At 36.6% G+C, this 16,772-nt stretch overlaps 1 protein-coding gene across 2 annotated transcripts in view; it reads right to left on the minus strand.

Moving 5' to 3' along the window:
* The window catches only part of JMY (junction mediating and regulatory protein, p53 cofactor), a 61,826-nt gene that overhangs the window by 11,738 nt on the left and 33,316 nt on the right, over positions 1-16,772 (minus strand). For both annotated transcript variants that reach the window (XM_062612408.1, XM_062612406.1), the window contains 4 exons: positions 15,276-15,426; positions 12,999-13,168; positions 7,899-8,064; positions 4,873-5,060 (listed from right to left, as the gene is read on the minus strand). In XM_062612408.1, the coding sequence (XP_062468392.1) occupies positions 4,873-5,060; positions 7,899-8,064; positions 12,999-13,168; positions 15,276-15,426 (675 nt within the window). The remainder of the gene's footprint in view (positions 1-4,872; positions 5,061-7,898; positions 8,065-12,998; positions 13,169-15,275; positions 15,427-16,772) is intronic.

The raw sequence follows: 16,772 nt of genomic DNA on the forward strand, positions 1-16,772 counted from the left end.
AAAGAGGTCGCAATTTCACAAGGACAAATACAAGGTTCTACTTGTAGACAAGATTAAGTAACTGCAAACAAGGATGAAGAAAAAACCCATCCAGGTAGCAGCATTAAAGAAAATTATCTGGATAATTATGGCAGATGACAAGTTGAACATAAACAAACTAACTCTGGCAAAAAAGGAAAGCATCATAATGGACTAAATGAGCAGAAATACAGCCTGCTGAACAGATGAAGTGCTTTCCCTTCGTTCTCAGCATTGCAGAAGCAGCAGCATTATGTCCAGTGAGAGCCACACTTCAAGAAAGATGCTGCCCAACTGTTACTGTGTGAGACAGCATCAGGAAGAATAATGTCCATTTCTCTTTTAATCTGCTAACCTATTTCATAGTATCAAATTTGCATGTATTGAAAACAAAAAAAGGGAGAGCTGAGGAGCCATTTCAATCCTCATCACTGGATAAGCTACCTTTTTTAAGACTAGAAACATGTAGTATACATAGAAGAAATCTACATTAGTATTGTATTTAAGTAGTTCCAGTGAGCTTTGCTTTAATATTGAAAATTATGCAAGTTAATCATTTAGTAAGCTCAGTATGTGCAGAATTTTACTATACTATAGGCCTTTTGTGTAGTTATGCCATTAAGTTCTGTTGAAGTAGTAGTAGTAACAGTAATCTGAAAGCATACCAAGTAACCCTATTCCAGCTGTCACTGTATTTAACTATTTTGGCATGGGCTATGCTTTAAACTGCACGTCTGCAAATTAGTGATGGGGTCCTATTAAAACGGACACACCTGCACATTAAGAAGCTTCCCAGATAAAAGCACATATTATGAACGTATCCCAGCTTCACTAACCAGTTGCTTCTGCTCGCAATAAGGAATACCTTTCCTGGAAGTGAAATAATTCAATTTCTTCATAACTCTATTTTTTCAAAGATACTTTTCTAGACACCTTTTATACTATCTTTTTTTATCTTAACTCCTTAACTCTTTGCTACAAATATAACTCCCTAAAAAAAGACAGTTGCTTGTTCCATATGATAACCTAATTAATACTACTGTACAGCCAGCAGGGGGTAGACTGGGATAACAAAAGCAACATCCTGCATGAAAAAACCTGTAACTAGCTTTCAAGAAATAAGTAGTGAGATCACTGTTTCAACCCCATTTTGTAATAACTAACTCACTGTCATCAACATAAAAGAACGTTGGGAAATGACTGCTTAAAAAAGGCAAATAGTTTTGTATGAAAAATCATAAGCATCAAGAGTTTACACTCATGGTAGTACAGTGCAAGAACATCAACCTCTCTAAAACCGTATTATTTGAAAAATCCTGTCTCAATTATTCAGAATCATGACTGAATGAGCTTTCTAACAAACATTTAGCAAATATTTCTAAATAAAGGTTTGACACAATTATTTGACATCATCATTAAAAAATTAAAGCATCAACTGCAAAATCAGAGAAGGAATTTCTGAAAAACAAGATTAATAAAGACTATAGTCACAGACGCTTATATATGTATTACACTTAGCCTTATTCTACACAGAGTAATTGATTCCCTTTCACTGTATTAACTCAACTGAAAATGTTTTTGAATACCCAGATGATAAAACAACCAAAAAACACAAACTGATGACAGAGAATCATTTCCTATTGTTTTCTTAATGATGGTATCTGTGCTAGAAAGGAGGCATTATCCTAAGGCAATCCTCATTTGCCAAAATCTTAGTAACAAGCAAGGACTGTAATTTCTAAGTATATCATAGGACTGTGATATATACTACTTAGTGCACAGCTTTCTCCATTTTTAAATGCAAAACTGACAAGGTAAAAAACCAAAACAAAACCAAAACAACAAACAAAACAACAACAAAAAACCCCAAACAACAGGGGTGTTGGGGAAGGGTAAAAAAAAATAAAAACCCCACCAAAGCCTCACCAACCCAGTCCAAAACAGAACACTTGCATACAGGCCTCTTTTAAGATACTTTGCTGAAACAAGCACGATCAGGAACAGAATATGAAAAGTATTAAGTAGACTCATCACAGTTCAACAATAAAAGTTTCTTAACTGAGACAGACTTTGAGAATTTTACCATGATATGTACTTTCCAAATGCACCCTCAAAACATTCTTTTTTCCACTTAGCATTCAGTCACCACCACACTCATTTCCACTATGTAGAGTCTGCTTTTGCATCCTATCTGTATCTTTGTTCTGTTTTAAACTGCAAGTGCTTCAGAGCAAGAACCCTTTTTTCCTCCCAGTTTTGTAAAGTACAACTCCTAGCATCAGACACTATAAATAGTGTTCATTAACAATGTTTTGCAACATCACTAGAATGATCACTCAAGAAAAAACGCTGTTTATGTCTGAATCAAAGCCACAAGAGTTGATTTTCAAGTAATTACTAGTAAACTTAGCAGAGCTCTGAATTTCCTGGCAATAGTAAGTGCAGCTACAGTAAACACCTCTAACAAATATCCATCAAAGTGGCTGTGTTCTTTTCTGCCCAACAAGTACCACAAAATGGTGTAACACCAGATTCTACCTATTCTTTTTGCTCAAATAAAAATCTTTTATTTCCCCCTGCAAGTTTAAATACACATTATTCTAATCTGTGATTTCTTTAGAAGTTGAAAGCTAAGTATCTCACTGCAGCACTCAATTGCAGATAATGCTATGCTGAGCAATCGAATCAGCAGAGCCGGAACTAGTTGTGAGAGTGCTGTGATGCCCATGCTGTGATTTCCAGCAGTGAAGTTCCATTTGAAGACACTACCTCAGGTCCTGAAAACAGTACAGCCATGTTCTTGCAGCACAATGTTGAGCAGACATGACTATATTACTCCCACACACAGACCCAGATGAGCAATACTGCCACATACAACTTTGAATCATGTCTCACTGCACAGGCTCCAACTAATGTTACAGCACAAAACTGATTCCTTCAGTTTAAACAAGATATTTTATCATAGCATAACCTTGAAACAAGTAAGCCAATCAAAGGTGGTTAGCTCACTTTACAGATAAGAAGGCATGCTAAAAAATCTCTATTCCTGCTTCAGATTGCTTCTTAACTTGTTACCTCCCAGAATTAAGGAACAGCAACCACGCTGTTGCTCTGAAAACAGGGCTGTCTACTCTGAAAAATGTCAGCAGTGATTTTCATACTCGGGAGAAAAGAGCATAACTATTATAATGTAACCTATGTTAATTAGCATAGCATGACAGGATCTATTCCTTAAAGTACTAAAAAGCCCAGCTTCTTGGTACTTTTTCTTTTTACAAACTCACATAAAAGAAACTCAGTGACTCTGAGCAAGCTACTTCCCATAACTGGCAAACAAGAGACATTTATTTTATGGTAACTTATTTGCAGTCTTCTCTGTAACGTGTTCATTAGAGACAGGACAGTGACCGAAGAAATATAAAAGAATCCAAAATATAAAATGTATCTACTACTGTTTTGTTTGCTGTTATGCTTCAGATTGAAGTACAGAAATAGATTATACTAATTATGAAGGGGAGGCAAAACCTGAAGGCTTTATCCTCAACCTACTAGAAATATTTATGTGAAGGGGCCATCTCCTGCATCAGGGCACACGACTGAGAACACAGAACTACACCAACCCCTGACCCCAATCTACAATAGTCTCAACTGAGACTTCTGCATATAGATTATAGTATAACCTATAGTATACCTATTTCATAACAAGTATTACAATGCTCCCTCAAAACTTTGATCTATTCTACTCATTAAGCTGTCTCACCCATTAATAATGCAAGTTCACAGGAGGCCACAAGGATGATAAGGGGGCTGGAGCACCTCCCATAAGAAGACAGGCTCAGAAAATTTGGACGGTTTGGCCTGGAGAAGAAAAGGCTGCACGGAGACCTCACAGCAGCCTTCCAGTATCTGAAGGGGGCCTACAAAGTTGTTGGAGAAAGACTATTCATCAGGGACTGTAGTGACAGGACAAGGGGTAATGGGTTTAAACTTAAACAGAGGAGGTTTAAGTCAGATATAAGGAAGAAGTTCTTCGCTGTGAGGGTGGTGAGGCATTGGAATGGGTTGCCCAAACAAGTGGTAAATGCTCCATCCGTGGCAGCGTTCAAGGCCAGGCTGGACAGAGCCTTGGGCGACATGGTCTAGTGTGAGGTGTCCCTGCCTAGTTCCCTGCGTCGGAACTAGGTGATCTTAACGTCCTTTCCAACTCTGACCTATGATTCTATGATATTGATGTAACCACAAACTGCTAGGGAATAATAAATGAGTAATTCTGGAAAAAAGGAATGAACATATTTACATACACGTATACACAACTTCAAAACATTAGCTATATTAAACAATTTTCTGCACAACTTCCCAGTAATATGATGCATGAAAAAGTTGAGTGGTCCCAAGCAGTACACCTTGTTTTAAAAATTAAGACTATATACCGTATTTCATATATATCTGCTGAGCACAGAGTATCAATGACACATGATGCAAATTTAAAAGGATGAGGCAAGAAAATGAAAATAGAACTCATTAGTGAGAAAACACCCTTGAAAATTCTCTTCTGCAAATATATATAAAACTACTCTCTGTAGAAACATGCATTCTAGCATATACTTTTCACATTATTCTCATTAGTCAGTAGAAAGTTTGTTGCCTCCAAAGTAATTAAAGACTCCTTTAAAACTAAAAGGTAAACTGCATCTTAAGTATCAGTTTAGTAATATATGCTACTGCATAAAACGATGTCTACTAAGTGGTAAATATAATCCATGAAAATTCTAGTAGAAGTTGTATCTGAAATGAAATCTTTTGAAGTTTTATTAAATTTGCTAATTATGCTAGAAATTTGCAATTTAATAATACCTTCTTGTTTCTGAGGTAGGCTTTCTTGGCTGAAATACGTCCACGCCGTGCTTCCAGCTGGCGGATTTTTTGTTGTAACTTTTGCAGCTCTTCTTTTTGCAAGTATATAGATGTTACCGTATCCTCTTTTTCAAGCATGGCTTCCATACTTTCGAAAGTGTCATAATACACCACTTCATCTCTCTTCTCTGTTTTAAAATGTCAGCAATGAAAAAGTCAAATCAATAGTCTGTATTTGATTAACATTTTGTTTTGCTCAACAACAATCCTCCTACTGAGTTGCAAGACTTAATATAGAAGAATGCTATAGTCCTTTCAGAGGACTACCAAAATCAAAAGGTCAGAGGAAAAGCACTAAACAGCAAAGCTCTGTTTATGAAGAATAGGAATCAATATCAATGAAGCACAGCCTGCTACACAGGTAAGCTCAGGGCATCGAAAAAGCCCAAACACAACTGTAAATGTACACTTGTGTCCACAGTCTAACTTGATTACAATGTCCACATATGTCTCTGGGTCTCTTACCAATGGACCCAAGATGAGCAGTAATATCCTCTGGCTTTCACTATGCAGTTCAGGATACATGGGCTCCTTCTGAAGTCTTTAACATGAGTTTATCCTACCTCTGTCAACTAGTAATTTTGTGAAAGGGAACCAGACAACAAAAGACGAAAAACACTCTTGGAATTCCGACCTCCCATTTACTGCATCTGCTCAGAGGTTTCAGAAGGTAGGTAATATCAAGGCAATCCTTTAGAGCATTACAAGCCTGAAAAGGAGGTCATTACCAATAGTTTTATCAACACTCATGATTTTTAGCCTCCAGAGTGAAGCATGTACTGTAACATTGAGCTCATCTCTGAATGCTGCCTTCTCATCTCTTGCCAAGAAGGAAAGAGTAACAATTATAAATCCTTGCAAAATGTTGGAATAAAGAAGCAGCAAAGGCCTCTCATTCCTTATTCACTACACCAAGTTGGATATTTTTGTAATATACCAAGCAGGATATGCATTACGGCTGACACAGACAGATACAGCTGGCATGACTATCGAGTACATACTCTGCAGCACCACCAAACCTCATTTTAACTTCACAACTGCTTTCAGCAAGACTGTAGTTTCCTCCTATTTCTGCTAGTAGATTATTTGGAAGAGCTGTCCTCACGGCACTTTCCATTTTAAAAGCTATTGTCAATTCATGGTATTTGCGTGTACAGTCTCTGCTGTAACTAAAATTGTGACTGCCATGTTAATTTCAACTCAGGAGACATGGCAGGACCAGAAAAAAAAAGCACAGCACTATATCAACCTTAAAATAAAAACTAAGAAGACCTGATCTACTGGACTCTTTACTTCAGTGCTGAGGTTAAAAAAAAACAAAATGAAAACAAAGCAGTTTCATCCATACATAAAACTACCAAAGTCACTAGAACCCACCTTGAGACCTCAGCCTCAATTGCAATTACATGCAAATTTTGTTTTAGAACACTTTCACAAAATGTTAAAGATAGGAGTTTACAAGTGCATCTACCACAAAACCATCTTACAAGGATGTACGAATAGTTCGTATGGATAGGGTAAGACCCTTTAAAATTTTAACCTAATAAATTCATGTCTCCTGAATTTCAGTGCAAGTGTTTGCTTAATGACAGTAAAATAATACTACTATTATTTATGGTATATCAATCTATTATTATTTGATACTTTTTCAGATCCAGTATGCTGAATTTGCAAAATAAAATGGTTTTCTTCTAGCTTACAACCAGCTGGCAGTCAAATCAAATCATGCTCTCAAAAAATTATGTTAGGACTTCATTAGCAGTAGTGCTGATGCCCCTCAAATCAAAACGGAACCCAGAACTCTCTGAAATATCTCTACAGAGCCATTAAGGTTCAAGAATAAAGGACAGCAACAGCATCTACAAATCACCAAGACACATGTACATTTAAAATGCTATTACTTTACTGACTGTAAGTACACTTTAAAAAGGAAGGGCAACAGAAGATGCAACAGACTATTCTTTTCTCTTCTGACAGCACAAGAAGCAACACATATTAAGAGATGACTATATGTTTTAGATGCTTGCCCTGGGTTCAGATGTAACAGTTATTTTTCTCCTTACTAGCTGGTGCAGTGCTGTGTTTCAGCTTTATTTTGAGAACAACGCTGGTAACACATCTATGTTTCAGCTGCTGCTAAGTAATGCTTTCTCCAATCAAGGATTTTTCAGTCTCATGCTCTGCCAGTGTGGAGGGGCACAGGAAGCTGGGAGGGAGCAGAGACAAGACACCTGACCCAAACTAGCCAAAGGGATATTCCATACCACAGCACATCATGCCCAGTATGTAAACTGGGGGGAGTCACGCAGAAGGGCAGATCGCTGCTCGGGCTGTGCTGGGTATCGGTCAGCAGATGGTGAGCAACTGTATTGTATATCATTGTTCTTTATTGTTGTTTTTTTTTCCCCTTTAAGTTTTATGTTCTCTCCCCTTGTTACTTCCCTTATCATTATTGTTGGTAGTAATAGTTATATAGTAGTAGTATATGAGTAGTAACTATTTCCATAGTTTGTAAGTACACAAGGTGTAGTAGGTTTTGGAAACTTAAGGTATGCATCTCTGCTCTGAATTAGTGAGATGGCAATACAACAAGCTTCAAAGTTTAGCTGAAGGACTCTGATTTGCAGGAATACCTTTTAAAATTCAAAGAAATTAATAATACCAATGCAAATTTTTAGTGAGACAAGTCCAGTAATTAAGAAATTTCCTCCTCTCTGAATTTTGTTTTCCAAAACTTACATAATATCTTAAATGCTTATTTCCAACACAGGCAATGAGAACCAGACTAAAACTTCTGTATCTGCCTTATGAATGGGTGTAAATTTTAACTATACCTATGTCAAAAGCCCGATGTTAAAAGTTCATATGGTCTGTTCACATTTCATTCCCACAGGCTTTACTAGACTTTTACAAACAGAAATATATTTTTGCAGATTACATCTTAATTAAAATGCACAAAGCAGCACCTGACATCAGTCTTCTGATGCTTTCAAGTTGTGCTGTCAACAGCAGCTCTTCACATTTCAAGATCTCAAACTGCACTTCATATAGTTGAAGCTGTAGATCATAATAGTCAGCTTCTAACTGGTCCAAATGGGCTATGGCTTCTGTACCACCTTTCAGGCTCTGCATCTAAATGAAAAGAAAGAAAGAAAACACAAAAACAAACGAACAAAAATAAACAACAAAACCACATGAGTCTTGTACACTAAATGTAACATTAAAATTGAACAACACATCAAGAGGATAAGGTTTTGATCAGCCACACCCTTTCAGACATCTTTAATACCTGACCTTTTTTCTATATGCTTAAATATAACTATACTAAACCAGAAAGATACCTCTACTGAATTAAACCAAAGATCCATCTTACTCACTGCCCAGTTTTGGACAAAGTTTAACCACAAATGGCCAGAAACATAAATGAAACATAGTAGGCAGTGCAGTGATACCTCCTGGTGAAACCTCACCAGCCTGCAGCACAGCTTAAGCCACACTGCTGCCCTTTACACAGAACAGATTTACTGGATTTTACTTCATAAATTTGTCCTATCCCTTTTTTTTTTTCATAGCATCTATGCTTTCAGAACCTGCATCATTACCCATTCAGAAGAGGGGTTTCACAGCTCAGCTAAAAACTAAGGAAACTGTTCTGTATGTTTCTTTTCATGTAAGATGAATAGACAGAAGACCTGTGAATCAGTTCTTGTAATGTCAATTTCTTCTACTCTATTGTGTATTTACTGATGGCAATTATTAATGCGAAAGGCTCAGTAAGTCCTTAAGTTAGTATCATAAATCTTCCAATCAATAATGTATGTTTCAGTCCAGTGTGACACCAAAATGTCTTGTTATGCCATTCTATTACTCTGCATCCATATTAAGTTACTAATTATGACCAGAGCAGTAAATGATATAATGATGGCATATTTGGAGTGAATTGGAAGCTAGCTTTCAAGACAAAAGACTGACTCTTGAACATGCCAGTTTTTCCATATAGAAATGATAATGTTCATTGGTAAGGCAGGGTTATCCTGGGTTTTGGCATTTCTAAAGAGTTTTCTCATTGTAAAAAAATATACTATAGCAACAAAATGTGTCAGGTTTGTGGGGATTTTTTTTGCTTGTTTTGCCTGTGGTTTTCTCTTTTTATTTTGGTTTTGTTTGTTTGTTTAAATTAAGGCAACATCATTCAAAGTTCTACCACAACTTGCTTTGACAGTGAACTGTGAAATTCACTCAAACGTACTTTTATTTTTTATTTTTCCTAAAAAAACAAAATGTTTCCAAATTTAAGCCCAAAGTTTTTGTATAAAGACAGAATAGAGACACAAACGTGCCATCTTCAGAAGTATCAGCTTATCAAGTTATAGCAGCTCAGTATTTCATTCCATTGCACTGGTGTCTGCCTGCTAAAGGACCCATCTTAAAACCAGATCTTAGCCCTACAAGTATACATTCCAGATGCTGCCAGCTACCTGGTCTGTTTTAGGTGTACACCACCACTATATTCAACTTTCAGGTGCAACAGCAATGGGAATTTAATACTGTCAGATGTCTCTCAAAGATTCCTAGCTACGTGATAGCCTCTCATGAAAAAGAAAAATGAGAACTTTTAATTTCAATAATTTATGTTAAAACTTCATGTGAGATATTATATACATACAGTAATTCAAAACAGTACCATCACTCTCAGGAAGACTGACATTTCTTGTTAAAAATTTAAGAGTGATTCAATTCTTAATGTTACAAGTTGCTATCTAATCTGTACTAGTAATTTGCTGCCTCCTTGGTAGGTGTCAGGCTGATCAGCTAGTGAAAGAAACACAAAGAACTTTAACGTGGGAATGTTACAGGGAATAAACAATCTGTAGGTGGACAAGAACTAGAACTGGGGCGATCAGAGTTCAATTTCCTGCATTAAGTCAAGCAAATAATTAAATCTGCCTGGCCCTTAAGTGAAGAACTTAAGCAGGAACTTAAATTAACAGTTCTAAGGAAGAAATATATCATCTGTAAACCCACGTGTGGTTACTAAGATATGTTAATACAGAAAACCTCTGACAAGAACTATGAGCACCCATGCTAAAGGGACAGATGACAAAATTAATAGAAATATAGTCAAACATGAAATAGAGATGTGAGTGCCATAAAATCCAGCTTTCCTCCATCACAGAATACTTTCAGACAAATCCAAAATGAACTGCTTTCATAATGTGTGTTCTTAAAATAATCTCCATGTTATTGTTGTTGTTCTTATTCTTTGTAAAAACAAAAACCAAAAAGCTTTCACAAAAATCTGTGTTCGTTACTCCCACTGGAAGTCTGTTCCAAATACTCCCTCCTAACTGCCAGGAAACATCTTCCAGATTTCCAGTGTATTCACAATCAGATAATACCATTTGTTTGTGTGCCAGTATTGAACAACAACATGCATTGCTCTTGACTAGTATTTATTCCTTTTAGTATTTTTATGAAAAGCAGTTTTCTATTATCTCAGCCTTCATTTTATTTGTCAGAACAACTTCAACTTCTCTGGGAACACAGATTTGCCATTCCTGTCATCACTGTAGTAGTCCTGTCTGTAACTGCTCCAGTTAGAACCAATCTTTCTTTGGTGACCAGAAATATGTGGAAGAAAGATGTGGAAGAAATCTCACAACTCCATGTGCAGTGACACTAACACTTACCCTGTTTCTGGAAATACCTGACTGACAGATTGGAGAGCATCTGCTGCTGTAGTACTCTGCTGTATTGGTGGCTCACATTGCTATGGCCAGATTATAAGAACATGGTCATTCTCATCTGCTGTCATTTACAAAGTAATTAACCTGCAATTCACAGTAAAAATTCGTACAACTTTTTCCTAGCAATATATATGAATAACTATTATTACATTTTCTATTATCCAGCCTTTTAAGTAATCTGTTACTATCAGATGGAATTCAAAGCCATGTTTCAATCCACCCTGTGTGAATTCTGACTGTTCTCCAGTTCAAGTATTCATTTTAATTCATCACTATTGCTGACAGAGAAATCTCAGAAGGGAGTAAAATTCAGAAGAAAAACTCAAGTCTTTCAGTGTGCATACAGAAACTCATCCTCAAAACCAACAGAAAATAATTTTAAAGAAATTCTGAATTATTTTAAGGGAAACATGGACCACTGATAAAAGGCAGGCTCTCACTCATACATTGCAACTTGTTTAACAAAAGTATTCCTCCAACCTATTAAGTATGAGGAGTCAATTATAGTCAGGCCATGATACTACAGGACAAAACATTAAAAAAGTGAAGTTAAGATACTTACTCACAGTTGGCATCCTGGGCAATCAGGAAAATTTCAGACACTAAAAGTAAGATCTTTTCCTCTTGAAAAGGGTGTATCACTGGTTTATATAAACTTTTTTTCTTTTCCAAGTGTAAATGTTCAAAGTTTCATAGACAACCTGCTGAACACCGGGAGTGTCCTCATAAACAGTCAAACCTGGTCTTTGTTCTGAAATGTTGTTCTTTCTGTCTTAATCCTCAACTCAAATCCTGATAGATTAGTTTCTCAAGCATTCTGGTCTTTTTAGGGGAATATCCTGGGTTTATCTTCTATGCCTAGAAAACAGTAGCTAAATAGTTTGCTAGAAAAGGTTCTCATATCTCCCCATCATCATGTTTTGATCCATAGCTCTCCATACCTTGACAAACAATACACCATGCCAAACCACCATGCCCATGCATGCCCATCAGATGTTCCTCATTTCTCCATCCCCAAAAAGCCCCAAACTCTCAGTTCAGAGCCTCTCACCTGTTATTGTATACTACAACAAACCTCTCCTTTTTCCTACGCAACCCCTAATGCTTTTGTACATCTAAACAAACACTTACTTATTTACCAGACTGAGATCTCATTCAATATAATTCACAGAAGGTTTCCACTGGGAGAAAAATAAGATGTGCTACAGAAAAGATTACATGTGGCTCCTATGAATACGTGAAGATCTTCAGTATGGTGTTTCCAATTAGTACTCCTAGTTCTCTCATCAAGATAAAAATGGCAACAGCCTGAAAAACTTAGGTTTCAGCTCTTAGCCTTCTAATTCTGAAGAACATTGAAATGGAGCGAACTATTTTTATTCCATGGTCCAGGTTTTGCAGGTACTCTCTCTTCCTCACAGAACACGCTGTCTTTTACAGAATCTCCTAAGATAGGCATATAGTCTATCAGGCTTACAAACCCACCAGTCTATACAGCACTACAATCTTGAGTTCTCTGGATAACCTTCTCACAACAGAGCCACTGGTTTAGTGAAATTTTGCTAAAACATTTGAAATGTGCTCTAAAAACAAACCACTGACTGGACAGAATGTAAATTGACATTAGTATGACAAAAAGTTCTCAGCACCAAATATCTGTATGAAAGCAAATTTTAAAAGAGGATTTGTAGCTTTTTTAGGAGGTGTCATAAAACCCAGCAAATATTTTTTTTTCTGCTAAGACATCTAAACACAGTTTAATGCATGCACTCTTTCCTCAGAAAAGCTGTAGCTAGCACAACCCCCACAGGAAGACTGCCTTAATAATGAGGGTAAGCAGAGACAAAGAGAATATAGTACAACATCTATATATTTACTAATGTTCAGACAACTTCCATCTGGAATGTTAGAACTATTCTGAAAAGGTGGTTATGCTTCAAGGAGCTAATGCATGGAGATTACATAGCAGCAGACTTCTGTCCTATCCCTTCTCTTCGTTTTATTCATCTCAGTAGGTATCTGTAGACATTGACAGTAAAAACTGTGTTGATGGTTCACTAACCAGAAAAAGATTAACAGAAAATGTAAGTGGCACAAAACCCACCACACCTACATTGCAACTTCGTCTAACATGGTAAAGTGTAACGGAAGTTCAAATACAGACTTCTATTATTAAAAACTGGAAAAAAATTACTTTCAGCTCTGGGTTTTGTTGGGGTTGTTTGGGTTTCTTTATCTGCTTCTAAGTACATCAACATTCTTTAAGGTTTGGGGTTTTCTTCATGTTTTATTTTTCTATTTATTAGTACAAACAATTACCTCCTCTTTCAGTGCATGCTTCTTCTGCTCCAAACAGATTTCTTTTGCACGCATCAACTGCAAAGTCTCCTTAGAAACTGCATACTGAAGTTTTTCCATACGTTCCACTGCTGCTGCCCATGCTGCCTTACCAAACTTCTTCTGGTCTGCTCGCATTCGATCGTACACAGCTACAGTGGAAGAAAAGGCAGACAGCTTACCAGTCTACTCCTCAGATCACCAGTGATCCTACTGCAGAGGCAATGCACACATTTGTACACAAAAGCATTCAAAGTTCTCTTAGCTGGGAGTAGTTACCCACAGAGTACTAATTTTCAAATCCAGGATACAAGTACTCTTAGGATTCATATAAACTGCAGTTAGCTATTTGTTGATCCTTTTATCATTACAATTCTGATTTTTGTTATCCAAAAGGGACCATTCTGAACACACAGTACCTGAAAACTTGAACCACTGGTTCAGAATTCCTAACATAATAGAAATATCTCATTAATGCTACCATGTGGTTTTAAACTGTATCCCAAATTTTCCCCTGCTTCTAAAAGGGCCATTCATCAGCTACTGAAGTCTCCAGTTTTCCTTAATAATTTCTATAGTGCAGTTATAAGGTTAAACAGATCTACAGAGTGAAAAGAATTATAGTTTAAAACAAAAATTGCAGCTTGACCAAGTGCAACTCTGTGAAAATACTAAATTAAAATTAAATAACAGCTATCTTTAAACTCAAAGGTTGCTTCACAAAATTACTTCAAATTAACTAAACAAATTATAATCTGTTCTTAACGTAAGAATAATCTTCTCAGGAAGCCTTCAGAGTAGCAAGAGTCCTTTGCCTGATTCAGATTTTCTTTCTTGAGCCGCAGACATCTAAGCTGACACACGAGATTTTCACTGCTTTTAATATATAGAACCACCACGATACTGTACACTCAGCTTTGCAAAACTAAAGCCATGCAAGTCACACAGTCAAATGGGTAGCGTTCAGTCCCCAGGTGCTAGAACACATTAAACACTGTTGACAGGTAATAAAAAATACTTCTATATTCTCCTCTGGTTTTCCTCTGCCATTTGTTAGTAATTTGGTACGTAAGACCACCCTGTCACCACCAGGATGCCAAAAAAACTCCCAGGCAAGCAACCTGTATACCAAAGTTCTATGGTTATAAACAGTGTCCAGACATTCCATTTCTCAGCAGTTTTCCCCACAAAAAACAAGTATGTGAACACAAAAAAAAAAAAGTAACTGTAAACTGTTCTTCAACCAGTGGAATATTTTATTTGCTGCCTTTGTCAAAGTAAAAAAAGGAACCAAACTGATTAAATACATTTAGAATTTGCCTTAATTAAACTCATCCCAACATGCCTGAACTGGTTTAGTCACTTTTCAAAAGAAGAGTTTCATGTTATGCTTAACTTGGGTTTTCATTGAAAGGAATCATTTTGCAGTGACTGCTTCTCTTGAGGCAGATCTAGCAGTCATGCAGTGAGATGACAGGAAACCCATCAAAGAAGATTTTCTCTCAGGGATATAGCTCATCTGGTTGCACAATCACTACCACCAAGACAAAGAAAGAAACAGGAACTCACAGTCAGGCATGGAAGACAGTGGGACTGGTAACCTGCAGCCAAACTACTAAAAGAGGTGACAGGGAACCACATTCTCAGGTGTGTTTGTCCCAGTAAACTGGCAAATCGTACAAGGATCAGAGTGCAGATGTATGTGACAAGTCATATGACCTGGTTTTACTGCACAGTAAAACTCCTGCATTCCTCAGGCATAAAAATCCCAAGGTTATATATCCAAGACTTCAGAACAGAGCAGTTTTCACTTAGACTGAGCTGTTGTTTAGTATTTAGAGCTATGGAAAAAAAAAGTACTGAAAGGAAGGGGAGACAGAAAAAGGAAATGAGCTGAAAAGTAATAAGCACTTACTGTGGTCGTCTGCCATATCCAGTATAAAGGACAGAATTCATCAGGATTCTGTGGTCCCTAAATTCTTTGCAAATGTACGTGCAGCTAATACAATCACATTGAGAAAGTGATTATGAAACTTTTATGTAAGATTTCTACTCTGCTCACTTCTGATGATGTTTTGAAAAGGCTTATTTGGTGAAAGATTTGAATAGACACAGAAGTAAAAACAAATGGTAATGACAACTGCATTTTCTTCACGGAGCACTGATGGAAAAAAAAAAATCGCAGTACAATACAGAACATGCTAAACATGAGATAAATTTTATAGATCTTTCATTTGATTGACAGTAGACTGTAACTACCTTTCTGTGTTTTAGCCGTTATTTCAAAGTATTTAACTGTAAGATCTTGAATAGAAAGCACAGCCATGTGAGCTTTTTTTTGCCAGTCAGCATCTTCTTTCTGCAGACTCTCAATTCTTCTAGGTCCTAGGTAGTCATTCTCTATTGAGATCTGAAAAGAAATCAGTCCACAATTAGCTACACAATTAATTGTTGCTATTTTGCCAACAGTGACCAGTTTCAGGGTGGCTAAGATAAAAAAAGAGGGCCAGGGGGGTGGGAGGGTGCAGCAGAGAGAGAAAACTACTGGCTTCTATTCAACAGAAAAAAAGCCCCTTTGAAGTCACTTTCTGTTGAAAAAGTAACTCTACAGTTTCATTGCTAGTGTTACTGGAAGCACCAAAACCTTAAATGTACATTTGATTTGTCAGTATCGTTTTTGTTAAATATCTTACTACCTTAAGATAATGAGCATGTTTCCCCCAGGCTTTCTTCCAGCCTGCAATATTTCATTCTGAAGTAAATGACTGTTCTTCAGTCAGAATGAAGCTGGAAACAGTGGATGTACTGGGGTAATGGTAAGTAATCATCAACAATTTCGTAGTTTTTCTTTGTTATAGATGACTTTTTAGAACGTATTTTCTAGTGCCTGGGAATCCAAGTATCTTTTCATTGACAAGATCAAGGCAATTTTATTTTGAAGTGGAAACTATCTGAAGCCAGTAAAAGATTTAGAGTTTCTTTTCAAAAATATTAAAAAAATAACGTACTCTCCCCAGACTAGATTTTTTTTTTACAGCTTTTAGAAGCTATTGTATAGTCCTACCACAGACAACAGACTGTTTCTAAGCAACTAAATATTTAAGCCTGCTCCTGTAACACCAAAGCCAACTGTCAATATTTTTCATCAATCAAGAAGACACCTCACTAGTATATACAAAACTACCCAAACCCAAAAGTGCTTATCATCTTTTATGTCCCCAGATATGTTAACGTGAAGTTCTAGTGCCTCAAATACTAAGCTTGATTTCACAAATCTTCTGTTTGGTCTCAGAGAGCCATTCCACTGTATAGTTATGCTATGAACAGCAGGTTTTTAACTGACTGTTCAGGATATCTGCACAGTCGCCTATCCCACATCTTAGAGAGGTGATTTTTACAAGTAAAAACACATAGATGCCTTCTAAGTAATTCTTAATTTGTTGAAAAATGTCTGAAGTAGTTTAATAAGGTATTTTGATCTACTTCTTCAATATTTCCAAAAACCTTTAAAAGGGAATAGACAAAATAAAAATGTGGACAAACAGTAAGCGAATAATAATTTTACTAGATATGCTGTAACACATAATTCAACAGAGCACATATGTGCCATGACGATCTGAAAGGTCTTTTCCAACCTAAAGAATTTTATGATTCTGTGAATCCCACATAGAATACTTATGAGTCAACAGACAACAGTTTCCAAATAAATGTCAAACTATGTACATACTAGTGAATGATGACTGGTGAGGTTAATGC

Source organism: Pezoporus occidentalis, unplaced genomic scaffold (genome assembly GCF_034315485.1).
Source record: "Pezoporus occidentalis ecotype Australia unplaced genomic scaffold, CSIRO_AGI_Poc_V1 ctg16, whole genome shotgun sequence".
In the NCBI taxonomy this organism is placed as follows: domain Eukaryota; kingdom Metazoa; phylum Chordata; class Aves; order Psittaciformes; family Psittacidae; genus Pezoporus; species Pezoporus occidentalis.